Source organism: Anarrhichthys ocellatus, unplaced genomic scaffold, assembly GCF_004355925.1.
Source record: "Anarrhichthys ocellatus isolate YVR2014 unplaced genomic scaffold, GSC_Weel_1.0 scaffold103, whole genome shotgun sequence".
Lineage (NCBI taxonomy): Eukaryota > Metazoa > Chordata > Actinopteri > Perciformes > Anarhichadidae > Anarrhichthys > Anarrhichthys ocellatus.
Genome location: NW_022280133.1, coordinates 842464 through 858500, shown reverse-complemented (window position 1 = coordinate 858500; position 16037 = coordinate 842464). Strand labels below are relative to the sequence as shown.

Here is a 16037-nt window from a genome sequence, read left to right as displayed (position 1 = left end):
CTTAAAAAACGAACATGGATAAGAACTGTGACACAAATCAAAATTCTGGAACTTAAATTGGATAAGTGAGGAGGTTTTTTGTTTTTTTCCATAGCACATTCTGTTCGTCAGAATCCAAATCCAAGTGACTGTCAGCCAGCCTGGCTATCCAAACAACCGTGCTGAATAATAATGAATTGGACAGACAAAAACAATGTGCTCATCTACAGTACCACCTAGAATTGGCCAGCAGAGCTGTGCTTTGCATAAATCACATTGAATTTGCCCAGTGCCAACAGAACAAAGCATTGTTCTCAAAGCTGCACCATCCACAGTGTGTTTGCTGCCTCAGTCTTTAATGTCTGCAGGCAAAGTTTTCTTGGTGAACGTTTGAGAAAACTGAGCAACGCTATCAAAGGTTTACATGAAACAATTTCGACAGATTCATTTTCAAAGTGCTCACAGCTGAACCTTATTTTATTGGAGGAAGCAAGTGTGTTTGTTTGTTTGTGTGTGTGTGTGTGTGTGTGTGTGTGTGTGTGTGTGTGTATTAGGTACCTATTGCAGCCTTAACTCAACCATTATTTTTGCTTTCAGCAAACCTCGCCCTCTGTGACATTTTCATTAATATTCATGTTTTCACAATGTACTTAAGGTCTGCCTTATGTAACATCTATAGAATAACATTATTAATAGCTAATATTGTTGTATTATTTACAATACTTGCTAGTAGCTTTGTGAGGCTCTACCTAAAATTGTACTCCACCGATTTAGCTTGCACAATGCAGTTTAAAAAAGAAAAGTATCAAAATCGATGTCAAAACCTGGCTGTCCAGGTGACCACATTACCCACAATGCAGCTCGATCGCAGACAGCTCAGTCAAACATTTGGGTGTGTCACCAGTAGCTTGCAGCTATGTATGTATTTGCTAATTAGCAGTAAACACAAAGTACCACTGAGAGTCATGGAAAGTCATTTGTTTTGAAAAAGTATTGGACAAATTTGTGGCAATTTATCCCTGAGGGGGTATAAATATCTGTACCAAATGTGATGGCAGCTGTTGAGATTATTAAAACAAAAGCACTAATGTCAACCTTAAGGTGGCGCTAACATTAGCTAATTAGCCATAACACAAAGTACAGCTGACGCTGATGGGAATATCCTTCATTTTGCAGCTTGCTTTACAAATACCCTTATAATGAATGAAAGGTTTACAAAAGTCTTTTACATAAACTTATAGGGAATAACACTGATCATTATAGGGAATAACATTGATCATACTAACACAGGGTGTTGTAAAAAAATTGAATTCCATGTGGTTTCATTCTCTGCATTTCTTGTCAAATGTTAAAAGGGGGCAACTAGCTCACTGGGCTAAGAGGGTTGTCTGGTAACCGGAAGGTTCTTTGGCCGGGACGTGTGTTCTGTGTTCTGTGTCGAAGTGTCCTTGAGTCCACTGACCCCCTAATGGCTCCCTGGGCGCCTGTCATGGCCAGCCCACTGTTCCCTGATACAGGGATGGGTCACATGCTCACTATAGTATAAAAACAATCGTTAGTGGTGGTGAATGTCTCGTGTAATTATATTGCAGTAGATAAGACTGCTCCATCAGCTGTTTCTGATATGATTTGGCTGAGATTATTTCCCGTGTACAAAATCCATTCTTTGGTAATATTCTTTGTCCTGAAAGCTCCCTTATTAAAGACCCCTTATTAGTACAAGGCACCGTGGGAAGACAGGCTGTTTTCTCAGCCCTCTTAGGGATCATTGGGTTGATTTGATGCCAGGAAATGTACTCCACAAGTGTGTGATCAGCTTGTCAACTCTTAGGGGAACCCAACTGGTGGGAATCTACTCTGTTATTTTCCCGTTGTGGCAGTGAGGGAGGTGACGGTTGTTGTGTTGTGTCAGTGAGGCTGAAGAAAAGCTTCCTTTAGTGAAGGCCACAATGAGATGTGAGAACACCTTTTTTGATTTTCATTTGGAAAAAAAAGCAAATATCGGAATAGCAAGAGTTCTTCAAGGAAATGCACAACGTTTAATAGAGTTGTATAGTATAAGTAGCACTGCATAAAGACACAATCAAAAGCCTGGCTATAATTCAAAATACCATCCAGATACAGAGTATTTCAGAGAGGCTTAACTGTTTCTTACATGATGCATTTTCAAGCACAGAAAGATTCAAACAGACGAGCAAATCTTCTTTTTTTCCTCCTCTGGTAAATCATTTAGTTTAAACGGCACAGCTGAATCTATACAGTTAACAAGATTGAAAAGACACACCAGGACCACACACAGCACTGAAAAGCTGTACAAACAGTATCATCTAAGTCAATGAATAAATGAAAAATAAAAAAGTGAATCCCTTAAGAAACCTCCACAAAGAAAGAGTACCTTTATTAGTACCACTACAGTACTACCACTACAGTAGTACCACTACAACCTGAAAGGATGTCTAGAAAGTTGTATTTGCAAACTTAAAGGTAACACTTTAATATATAACCTGCAAATTAGTGTGAATATTTTTATCATATGGAGTAGCAAATACAAAATGGTACATTTTTCTTCATTTAACATTGAGATCTACATACTGTATTTTTTTTCTGCTTAACAGTATCCGTTGGGGTGATAGACTGTACTGTGTAAACTATGCCACAATAAGGAATGCTGCAATTTGATTTTCATAATTCTTCTTGTGTCCTTCTTACCCAGTAATAATGTCACTGTACTCTGTAATTATTAAAGGGCTTCTTGGTAATTAAAGAAATACACACGGTGTAATTTATTTCTAAGTAGTCCTTCTCAAGCACAAATTCATACCCCTTCATTCTCTGACCACTTCCTCCCCCGTGTCTTGGTATAGGTATGCAGTAAGGTCATGTGCGGATTATAAATCAATGGGCACCTGGGCTCTGTAGTGGTTACGTATCTCTCTGTGGTTTTGTATCTCCTTATAGTCATTTTGTGTCTGTTTGAAGTTCATATTCATCTCTCTGTGATTTTGTACCTCTTCCTGGTCATTTGGAGTCTCTTTGTAGTTGTTTTGTGTCTCTGTGTCTCTTTGTAATTGCTTGATGCCTCTTTGTTGTCATTTTGAGTCTCTTTATAGTCGTTTTGTGTCCTTTTGTAGTAATTTTAGAATCAGAATCAGAATTGTTTTATTGCCAAGTATGTTTGCACATACAAGGAATTTGGCTTTGTGTGTGGTGCATAACAATAAACACAATGACCCATTACACAACACAATTTAAAAATAAAAGTCTCTTTGTAGTTGCTTTGTATCTCTTCGTAGTCATACTGTGTCTCTTAGTGGTTGTTTGTGTCTCTTTCTAGTAGTTTGTGCTCATTTTGAGTCTCTTCTTGTTAGGATGTGTCCCTTTGAGTGATATTTTGTAGATGAAGGCCAGGGCAGCTCTTTAGGTAATCCATCCATAAGATGTATTCTACTGATACCTTTTATATAGTACATAATTACACTGTAATATGTGGGCATGAATCTAAAGTGTTTTGCTGAAAAGATGTGCTTTTGTTCCTGTGCTCTTTACATGGGTATCGTGAACGAAACAACACTATTTGTGTTCCACATGTGTATCGTTTGCCACAGAAATGCCATTAATTCACATTACCTGTGTCCATCCTAATCTCGCCAAAAAAACAGACATGTCCCTGGCACCACTTGGACTTCATTTCCATGCACATGTCCCATTTAAAATAATGTCCTCAGTCCATGTGTGGGCATGGATGAGCATCACCATCTGCACAGTCAGCGCTATAGTCAGCAAAGCCATCAACTCCATTTCTTCGGCGGAAACAGTCCTTGACTTTCATATCTGAGATCCTCGCTGACAGGGAGGAAGTCTGCTGAGTACAGAGATGAGTTCCTCCTCTCTGGCTGAAGTTGGTGTTAATTAGTCACACCAGCTGCAGCAGACTCACTCCCCTCCTCAACACCTTGTTGCCTCACCACAGGCTGAAAGTCCACCATGAACTAAAAATACTGTATGATCTAGGGCTGAGTTATGGGTCTCATATTGTTTAGTTGTAATGATCTTGTATTGAGATGAAGCTGCTGTGTGGAGGCTTGGCACATCACATACATACATATAGGGTAATAACTTCAGAATTCTTCTTTTCCACAGGATCTTCTGTTAGATCGGGGGTGTGGGGGGTTGTGATTAGAAAGATGGCCACCAGAAAGGGTGCAAAACAAGCATCAAGTTGTATATGACCAACAGCCTGCACAGCACAACACAACATGAAAACTGTATCCCTGTGAGGCATACGTGAATATCAGCTCCAGTGTTCATAATATTAACAAGCAAAGTTTAAATGCAGGCTTTAAGCATCATGGGTTCAATGGCAATGGTAGTTTTTTTTTTTTTTGTTATCTACAGTGGCAACCTTTTGTCATATATATACATATATATATGTGTGTGTGTGTGTGTGTGTGTGTGTGTGTGTGTGTGTGTGTGTAATCTGGGCTGGGTTCTGCAAATTTGAAAATGTACTATAATTGAGGAGGCACTTGCAAAAGCTGTTTTTCCAGATGTCAAAACGCCTTCAGGGCCATTTTCCCATGGTGGAGAATAGGTTTCTATGGTAACAATCAGCGACACCTGCTGACCAGTGCCACCCACTGGCTCATGTGTTGTGGTCTCTGAGAAGGGGACAGAGATCCTCTAGCGACCATGGTAACCGGCTATAATATACAACACTGAGGACATCGTCGGCCCTTTTTTGTTTGCCCAAGGAAACTATGAAGAGCCTGACCGATGAGTTAGCAGAAGCACCGAGCCCTTGCCTTGCCACCCATCTATGCCCAAGTAAAATGTCCTTGTAACTGTTGAATTTCTCCAAAAGGGCAAACTGCTGAAGTGAGGGGAGATGAGCAGTTTGACGCTGTTTCACGCTCTGTTTTTGGTCTTAATTTGCCCAAAATTTATGACAAATCAGTCATCTTTAAAATAGTCAACAACTAGAGAGCTTTGTGCAACGAATACATTTAGACAGCTACCTGAGGTCTGACTGATCTGAGTGTATCGTTGTAGTTCCGTTCACACGCCCTCCAACTCTGAACGGTGTAATTTAATTTAATTTCTAACATTAAATTGCCTGAATTTACAACATGTACATTTGCGACAATTTTGGAGCCACCAGGAGCCGCATTTCTGCTCTTTCTAAAGAGGCTATAGCTGCATCCAGCCCCCCCCCCCGCATCAAGCTATCCAAGCTAACATGTCCCAGACCAGTTTCTCCACTGAACGCACATCCAACCATCTAGTTCCTCATCAGAAAGCAAACAGGTTGGACCCTTGAAGCGTCAAAGTAACAGAGCGTTACTGGGACTAGTTGGTGTCATCGTTGCTGAATTTAACAATTTGAATCCCTCGCTTGTTCCTAAAAAAGAAAGTAATCACAATTCTGTAAAATGTTACGAAACAGTTTCCAACACTGCCCTTCAGACAGAGAAGATGCATTCACACGACACTTGTCACTCAATATGACGCAATAATAGTCTTGAAAAAAAGTCTACCAACTGAGATTTTTAATACTTTCCGAGTCTGAAAGTACAATGACCTCGTCTTTTTTTTTTATGTATCGGCTTGTAAATATATGGTGATGTGACATATGTCTACAATCAAAATGAGTTTAAGAGAGAGGATCATTTTCCTGAGTTTCACACTCAACAGGTTTTTTATCCTGAAAGAAGGAAACAGAGACCGATCACGCCCTGAAGCCTCAGTGGCTTTGTCTCCTCCCCTCGGGTCCAGGTGTAATGAACAGCGCTCATGTGGAACAGCATGGCTGCAGCAATATCCAAGCAACCATACTTACCTACAAGGAAAACAACCACAAACACACACACACACACACCCCCACTCACGTCTGAGGGCTCTGTCCCCATGACTTTACACTGCGTTTCAGCGGGACAGTCGCCACACTTCATTTTCATGTCACAGTCCACACCTTCGTCAGTCAGACGTTGGTGCAGTTAGTCGACGGCGGCGTGTCCGCCTTGCTGCGGATCTCCTTGACGTCGTTGAGCGCGGAGTCCCTGCCGCCGATCTGGCATTTGAACACTTGCTTGTAAGCCTTCCTGAAGTTCTCTGACAGGAAGGCGTAGATGACCGGGTTGACAGACGAGTTGCTGTACGCCAGGCAGTGGGCGGCCACCCGTAACACGAAGGAGGCCTGGTTCAGCGGGAAGGTCCCGAACTCCACCCACAGGTGTACGACGTGATGAGGGAGCCAAGAGAGGCAGAACACCACCACCACCACCAAGACAGTTTGAGCAGTCTGGGAGCCACACATTGGGAACAGAGAGAGGAGTGGGAGAGGGATTTAGTCAGTGCCGGCAGGGACATCAATGAGAATATCAATGCTGTACTCAGGGTTAAATCACATTCAGGATAAGGGAATAAAGTTAGCTTTTCTTCTGTGGCTGCTTGAGTCTTTATTCTCATTCCATCGTGTGCTGCTATACACCAAAATGTTGACGTATATCATCTTCAGACTACAAATTTCACGCGTAGTTGGTGATATCATTTTTCTATTACTTTCACTGAATGACTCCGTGATTACTATCTTTTAATACACAGTGAACTTCCTGGCCAAATTGAGACTATAAGGTTCAAACTAACTTTCAACAGCAGATGAATACAAAAAAATAAATACTGAAGTTCACCTGCGTTCAGCACATCAACCACTCTGAGTTACTGGTATGTACAGTATGTTTTATTATGAAGCCTAGTGCATGCAAATATGTTAGCATGGTGCTAAGTCAATTTTATCATTAAAAAGGTTGGGCAACATGCCAGTCCCAAAATATTTCCTTAAAGCTACATTAATGTTTTGTTTTGGCATATTATCCGTGTTATCATGGCAAAAGTTTAATTAAGCAGAAGTTGCCTATTTCAAACATCCTGCAGGCACAGAGCAACACTCGCGTTTATGTGGAGTTGTGTTTTATTCTCTCTCCTCTGTTTACCAACTCCTGAGAAACATATCTGTCTCTTCAGCTCCTAAATAATCCACTATGTTCACCAGCTAGTGACTAAGCTTGTTCATCTGCCATGTGGTGCGAGGTAATTATTGGATTCAACGCTTTTCACCGAAAACAGCTGCCTGCTGGCGCTTGAAACAAAGTTGATAATAAATTGCGGATTGAAAAACCAAAACAATGTGTAAAAAGATGCACAAATGCATAATTTAGCTGATTGACTTGGTGATAATAATCTATTGGTTTGTTATTATGAGCGACCCCTTTCACACTGCACATTGTCATTTGATCCATTGTTAATATGAAAACATATAACATATGTAATCAACGATAAGTCCAGCTTTTAATTGATGAATATTAGATGTATTTCCTTCTTAAACCAATTCTCATTCAGGGCCTTATAAAAAGCTTATGAAACTGTATTTGTCACGGCCAGGCCGTGCCTCCTGCTTGTCCTGTGTGTGTGTGTGTGTGTGTATGTGTGGGTGTGGTATGGGCAGGGCTCCGACCTGGTCTCCTCCCGGCTTCCTGATTACAATTCACCTCACCTGCCCAGTCAAACCAGCTGCATTCCATCAACTCATCACTCAACAGTAGATCTACCCTGGTTCTTCATCCACTCTTCGCTAGATCGTTGTTACAGCTCACGTGGTGGTTAGTCGTTCTTGGCTGCTTCAGAGTTTTTTCCCCAAGTGTTTTTCATTGCATTGACCCTGTCTCCCTGTTCCCGCAGTTTTGTTCATCCTCCTGGTTCCCCAGTCTACCTGCCCTGCCCTATCTCCTCCTGCCTGGATTCCACCCTTGCCCTCCCTGGATTTTCCCGCTGTGCTCTGGTTGTTTCCCCCCCTTGGTTTCCTGGTTAATAAACCTTTACACCCATACTCCCTGGTCTGTGCTGCGTTTGGGTCCACCTCCACACCCCGTGACAGAATTAAACTGACTAGCGCCACATAAATCACATTATCCTGTTGACATTTCACTCTGCAATCCTGTAGATGTTTACATCGCCCTCATATCATATCACTTGCACAGTGAATACTATACATACACTATAGAACATCTCATTCCAGTCTTGTACGTCTCCAGAGCTACATATTAAAGGAGCTTTTCATCCATAAGGCGTGTTCGGCTTATAGGCTCTTTATAGGTTTAACACTAACTTGTATGTAATAAAATGTATTATATTCTTACTGAATAATTAGAAGAAAACTCCATGAGGAGAAAACAATGTTTAAAGTGAATAGTGACTGTACACTGGCAGAATACGACAGAGAGATCTGCACAGACTGAGATCATTCTGCTCTGCTGCTCTAAACAGCAGGACATGTTCTCTCTTGCAGTTACCACCGACAATAGAACCGATCCTTATACAAGACACAACAATTAGATACAATTAAACGGGATGTACTGACGATGATAACCAGACATATAAAACTTGGAAACTTCATCTTCATGTGACAATGATGGCAAATCACTTTTATGGAATGTCTAAGAGAAAAGTGGTGGATGTTTGTTTGTTTTTTCCAGGCAAGACTATTGGTAAAGCTAAAGCCTACAGCTGGGAAGTGTCATTATAAAAACACTAATTACATGCTGTCATGCCCATCCACTGCATTTAGAAGGAAAAAAAATAGAATAAATAAATTCAGAGGAGCCACAAAGTAACTAGAAATGCTGCCTCCTCTGTAGTTTTGTTCAAGGAAAGTTAGAAATGACAAATAAAACATGATACAATGTGTCCAATCTAGCTATTTGAGCATGTTGTAACTATCAGAAATCCCATGGTTTTGGTTTGATTTAAGTGTTAAGTGACACACTGAGCAGGGAAATCTACAGAGTCATAAAGAATCATAAACATGAATAAATGCATTCATACATACTGACATTTGACTGATACAGTCTTTAGATGAACGATGCTGAATTGTTGCTGCCGTATTTGAAGCTGCCATAGTAACCAGACTCTACCATGACCAACGGAATCTAACTTTTTTCAATTGTTCCACTGCATTTCCCTTTGAGTAGCACAGAACAACATTCATTCACACAGTGCCCAATGCTCCATATGCCATATGAATTCTGGGTAACACTCATTGGCGCTTTTGCATTAGGGGCCCCTGGGGTACGGCCCCACTAGAGGGCGCTGTTGTACAGAAGAAGTTATAGGCCTTTTTACATTTCAGACACAATAATGGCAAACTTTCTACTTCATAGATTTCTTCAATTTTTCATCATAGTTGGAATGAAATCTCTACTCTAGAAAAATATTGATTTGTAGTGTGTAAATGTGTAAATGTTTAAATGTGCACGTGTTGATGGCCAGGGACCCTATAAGCATCACATTGGTTGATTTTAATGGGTGTACACGTATTGCTAGCTAAAGAGGAACTGATATTGTGCGTGCGCTAACGTTACAACAGTAGTGATGACTCGTGTGGAATATCTAACTACAGTACGATTTAGCACATTACCCCGAGAGCAAAAATTGGAAATAAAACGTTTAGGACCACATCGACCCGATGACTTGATCGTATCTCAAGAAGGACAAGATTTTAAAAAAAAGGTTCAAAAGGAAAACTTGGCTAACTGCTAGCATATCAAAAAAAGCTCTGTTCTACTTTCTATGTCTTCTTTTGGGAGAGGAAACTGTCTGGACAGCAAGTGGATTTAAAGACTTGAAACCTTTTTTTCGGAAGGCTGGTAAAATACAAGAGTTGTGCATCGCATGTGGATAATGCCATTAAGTTGGGCTTACTGGGAACAGCGAACGTTTCCTCTCAGCTTGACGGTGTGTACAGACGTGACATTAAACAACACAACCGTCAGACTGAAGAAAACAGGCATGTTCTTGGCAGAATTATCACCTTTACAAAACTTTGTGAAAAGTGCGAAATTGCCTTTCATGGACGTGACGAGGGCTCATTAAACCCTGGCATTTCTAGATGCAAATTTAAGACTATGAGCGAGGGAGACTCCAGGCTAAGAAAGCATTACGATGCTCAACCCTATATAAAGGGCACTTGGATTGCATGTACAATGGATGAGGTTGCTTAACAGCTGGCAGATGCACTTTTCATTGCTGTGCAGGCAGATGAGACCACGGATGTGTCCTGCAAGTCACAACGAGGCCTATGGTCTGTCCATTCAACTGCTGGAACCAAAGTTCCTACAGCTATTGCAGTTTTTTTCTGAGCTCATGGCAGAAGTGGATATTCTATACAATGTACTGAAAAAACAGGAAATTGATGAGGCTGGCATCAACCAGGGGATGGGCACCTTCAAGAAGAATGTAGGGTGTCTCAGGGAACGAGCCAACGTGATTGTGCGAGAAAGCAGAGCAGAAGGGAATAAGAGGAAAATCAACACGTATGCAATCATGAAAAAAGGCCTGCGACACCGTGTCAAGTCAAGTGGAGGAGAGGCTCACTAAAATGACTATTTGATTGCAGCAAAACCCAATTGATTGCAAACTTTTCCCAAAGTTTGTAAAATGATTTCCAGAGGTTGAACTTGAATGCGCTGTTAAACTACGGCCTGTAACAAATAAGGCACAACTGAAAACCCTCCACCAGCAAAGTGAACCGAGCAAAGGCGACGCCGCACTTTCTCCATTGAAGTCCATTCCATGAAAACAACTTCCAGGAGTCCTTGTCTGAAGCCTGCTGTGACAATTCTTCAAATCATCATCACAACACCAACGACCAGCGCTGAATCAGAGAGAAACGTCTCCACTCTGAAAGGAATAAAGACATTTACATGGAATAAAATGGGAGCGCAATGGTTGAATGCCCTGGCTATGCTATTTATTGAAAATGAACTCATCCATGGACTGTTGCATTTTAATAGCAAGGTCACAGAGACGTTTGCACACATGAAGGACCGCCGCACCTCATTCCTCTTCAAGAAGTGAACTTCATCGGTGAGTCAAAAGTCTTGTTAAATGTTGAAGTATCGACTGCTGTATTGGCTGAAATGTATTCGCAGTGCGCCGTTCACTGCATGCGTTTTGCTTTGCGTTTCTGTTGTCCTCATGTTGGTGTTGTTTCGGTCATGGGTAGGCCATTTGATGATAAGAGATCTTTAACATTGTTCTTTGGTGGTCCTATATGTTGGTGTGATAAAATATGTTGTCAAATCTTCACTGTGTGATTTTAAATGGCATTATTCTGATGGAATTGTGTCATCACTGCTGTTGGTGATATATTGGTGTCTCCCCCCCCCTCTCACTCGCGCACAGTTTATTGGCTGTTTCAATGTTGATATAACTATGGTATGTTTGGATTGCATCAATAAATTTTCTTTTGCGATTAGTGTGGCCCCACCAATATTTTCATACCAGAATATCCAGAGGGTGTGATTTATGGAGTGATGGACAGATAGTTTACTTGTTGCTACCAGTGAACACGGCCGACAGAGATCATTTTGATGACTTACGGCAACTGCGATTAGCAGCAATTAGCGGTTACTTTAGCAGCAAGTAAATCTGTCCATCACTCCATACATCACTTTACTACTACTATAACAGTGAAAGGCATTTTTAGTCTTGATGGTTCCTCTGTTGTTCATGACACAATTGGTCTCATGAAATGAGAGTTTAATGTTATGCTAACACATAAAGCCAAATAAGTTATTTTAAGTCTGATAATTAGGCCTGCTATGGCATGTTTGGGACGGATTATGTTGTCTTGGTTAATGTCAAGTCGACACAATAAAGACGCCTCAAACAATGGCAACATTGCAATCAAAATTGACATAATTGGCCGAATGACGCTTAATGACAACAGTCATACACATACCACATTCATAAAGACTCCTTATTGTCCATGATGGTGTCATGCCAGTCTTATGCACACCCCTTCAAATAAAGTGTTACCAAATTCTATCTCTGATTGTTCCAACAATTCACTGAATACATTACATATCTAGTAAGTGAAATATTCCGAGAAGTAATCTTTTATGTCCGCACTACTACGTCACATAGAAGTGTAAAATGTCTTTGTGTGTCATTTTACACATCAGAATCACATACTGCATTCAGAAAGTTACTTTTCAGCAGAACTTCTTTGTATTGAAGGGTTGAAGAGGGTTTTTTGCACCAAAAAGCACAAAACAATGTTAAAAGTGTAGAATAGAAAAGTAGACCCTTTGAATGTTACACAAAAGTGTGTTCTGCTTTAGTTGGTGAATGTGGGAACACTTCATGTTTGGAATTACAGGGTTATGTTAATTTTGTTAAGTCTTTGGCAGCTGTTTTCAGTGAAAATGCTAATAAATCCTACTGTGCACTGCCTGCCTATCACCAAATAGCAGACAAAGTCAAATTAGGGACTAGACGGTGAACATAGTGGAGAGGATCTGTAGAGCCAGATATTTCCTCCATGAGTTGATTGAGGGTAAAACAGCGAGTGGATGTTAGACTTTATTTCACCACATGGCCATAAACAGGATGCTAATGTGTGCTGGATGTGTAAATGGGCAACTGTTTGCTAACAGGTTCTCATTAATAACTTCATTAAACGGTGCTATATATCAATGTTGTGTTTACAGCTTGTTGCGCAGCCCCAAGTAGCCAAAAGCATTTAATCAATAAAGACAATTAATGCAGTAGAATGAACAAAGAGGAAAGTCAATATGGGAAAAAAAAGCTTTCCAAAACCTAACTGTGGGTACAGTTGTAGCTCGAAGCTCTGCGTTGATAAGCAGTACGACAGTAACGACAACGCACATGTGCAAAGGTGTGTGCAAAGGTGTGTGCAGGCTGATGAAATGCTTCATGATCATCATTCAAATTCTCACAGGCGATAGGGTCAAAATTGTGCAGAGATATCAGCCCCACCATGTTATGCAAGCACACGTATGTGCACACACACACACACACACACACACACACACACACACACAGGCAAAGACACAGTATCCAGGGAGAGGTTCCCACAGAGCAGCAACTTAATAACCATGCTTTGTTTATATTGCCACCATAACACATTCATATCTTCACCTCAACCCCCTGAGAGCCATCAGTTAGTCTTAAACAAACAGCAGCATCAACACAGGACGACAGAACCAATAAAATGCATGCCTTTTAGCCTCTCCTCTCCACCCACTCTGTCTCCACTTGTGATCCTGTTCTGTTGAAAGATAGCCGGTCCCTGCAGCGCAACAAATCATTGATTAAAAGCTGTCAAGATGTATTTTTGACATTGATATATTAAGTTAACAATGATCAATCGTATTGTGTGTCACAGTAATGTATTCAAGTGGTGAAAGTAAAAGCGGGACATCAGGACACAAGACAGGCTTTTGTCCTTAAAGGTGCAATGTGTAATGTCTCGCCACCTGCTTCTAAGAAATAGGGGGAAGCATTTCCCCTCTACTGCTGGGTCCATACAATCTAAATGTACTGTAGTCAGTTATACAATTTAAAGAAAAGACTACCAAATAACAACAGGACAAGGATAAGCAAAATTCCACAAAAGGTGAAAGGCACCAGAGAGGCTTATGCTTACAGTTTAATTCTAGCTATAACAACTGTTACCTAACATCAGTAAGGTTGCAGTTTGGGTAATTTAGCAAAGTCTTTCTTTTACAGATAACACAAGAGCTAGTTTTTGTTCCCTAACAAACAACATTGTGTTGACGTGAATTCCTGTCGCATCCTGAGTGGACTAACTCAGAACTCTGAACATTTCAAAAAAGCCACCAAACTAAATCATGCACTTCACTTTTGGGGATCATTCCTATTGGCTCCCCATACGTGAGGTGTTTAGTCGGACTCTCATGTGGGTTTGAGTTGCATTTTTGGGACATACAGTAAACGACTACTATCAAATTAACAATATTGCTAAATAAATTGCAACTTTCTAAATGTTCCTTTAATGTTCCTTTAAAATACCATTGAAGCCACTGAGAATGTATTGTGTGTCGTTGAGTGACAGTTTATCCAATTAGCACAGTAACAGTACAGGATAACACTCGATGAGCATCTCGGTCAAAGACGAGCAGTTTGGTCTCTGAAGTTGTTTGGTCCTTAGCGCTCCCTGTCTCAATTTACAGACGCTGTTAAACAATTTCAAGACGACTTGGCCATATATTCATTTACCTAATTATCTCTAACCATCTGGATACCTGACTGACTCATCATTTAGAGGAAACTCCTAAACACACAGTGCTAATTGCTGGCTTTTTAACCCCTGGTTCTCTTTTTTTCTTCTTCTGATATTCGATTTTTCGCTAACCAATCACATAACACCCGACACCATACACATCCGCCTGAATCTACCGTCATTTTAAGTCGAGAAGTGATGTGTTGCCATGACAACACGCTATGTACCGGTGGTTTTAGAGTGGAGGGAAGAAATTTAAAAGAGAAAGTTGAAAAAAACAGAATTAGCCTATACGATATTGAGAAGACATGCTGAGGCGATCTGATTCCTACGGAGGGTGTATGAGGAGTTTGTCTAGATGTATTTCACAGCAGCAGTGGGAGTAACCTTGCTCTTCCCAGCTGTCACTGGCAATATATTTCACAGGCCTAGTGGTGAGCTGCACAAAACTAATGATTCAAAACTTTGAACAAATTCTCCTACCTTTCCACCGAGGACACTGAGTGGCCCGCTGCAATTTATTTATTTGTCTCATTTGATCCTTTGTGAAAAACCCCCCTTGCTTGTATGACATACCCGCTAATGCTTTACGCATAAAAGGAGCCTGCAAACCTGACAGTAACCTCATAACTATTTGTTAACACTATACTCTGATTCAGAACAGTCACGATTTTCCTTTCAAAGAGGACTTTAAAGGTTCCCCGAATTCTTCACCAGCAATGTTCATTGTCTGGGACAATGAACGATGTTTGTGACATTAGTTAGCAAAACGTACTAATAATGCTAACCTCATTAGACTTCAGGAAATCACTGCTCCCAGCCAAGAAATAGTTCTTCACATAACCGTCCGTAAGACCGCAACGTGTTGTTTTTTATGTTTCATGTTTTCGGTTATTATCCATCCATTATCTCGAACTACTTATCCAAAGTGTGCTGGAGACAATCCCAGTGGACACTAGGGAAGAGGCGGGGCACACCCTGGACAGTTGGGGGTGTAAATCACAAGTTTCATCACAATAAGATATGTTGTTGATTATTTGGACAACAATACAATATTTGCTGGTATCACGAAGTCTGCCAAGATACGGCTTTGATTTGATTCATTTCAGATCGATATGAGAAAATGTCATATGCCCAGTTTTATTACTATTAAATAAGAAAATTGATAAGAGAAACGATCTATTCTTTTTGATAAAAATAATAAAAAATAGATATCCTGCTGTTCACTATAAAGTGCAACATGTCTCATGTTTGCAATGTTTGAATGTTAAGGAATGAATATTTGGGAATTATTAATAAAAGGCGTATCTTTAAGATGGCAATATGTATTGATGTTTTTACTTTACATCGTTTGTATTGGATCATTGAATCGATTATCATTACGCCCCTACTGGACAGGTCGCCTTTGTCCAAAGCCCTTTACAATCTGTGTCACATTCACGCAGACAAACACCAATGGCAACAAGCCACCATGCAAAGTGGCCTGACCATCTGGAGCAACTGGGGTTCAGTGTCTTGCTCAAGACACTGGTCTGAGGTATATAACAATTCTGATGACTTAAGGAGGAATATGTAAATTCAGTCTATAAATGTCCTCATAATATCCACCACTAATTGTGACTGACCATGAAACACACTTTTTTCATCTACATTTCTATGCAAATGTCAAAAGATAATTAATTGATTATTTCAAAAGGTTGCAATTGATTTACATATTTTCATATCTGGGAAAGAAAATTGTGATTAAATGGGTTAATAGAACACAAAAAAGAACAGAAAATAATCTGATCCACTTGACTCCTAATGCACACATATTATTCATTGTCCGTAGACTTGCTCCGAAGTTAGCCACAACTTCGTTTCAGGCACGCTTACGGTGAGCCAACTTTATTATGGTTATCCAGCTCTTCTCATTTTAGTGACAAGCTGCTCAGTCCTTAGCCCCCCCCCCCCCCCC

The 16037-nt window shown here is 40.6% G+C and overlaps 1 protein-coding gene across 1 annotated transcript in view; it reads right to left on the bottom strand.

Annotated features, from left to right (window-relative positions):
* Positions 1-4412: 4412 nt before the first annotated feature.
* LOC116399171 (galanin receptor type 1) overlaps positions 4413-16037 on the bottom strand; it is a 13772-nt gene continuing 2147 nt past the window's right edge. Inside the window, exon 3 of the mRNA XM_031876127.1 lies at positions 4413-6277. Within this exon, the coding sequence (XP_031731987.1) occupies positions 5957-6277 (321 nt within the window). The 3' untranslated portion in view covers positions 4413-5956. The remainder of the gene's footprint in view (positions 6278-16037) is intronic.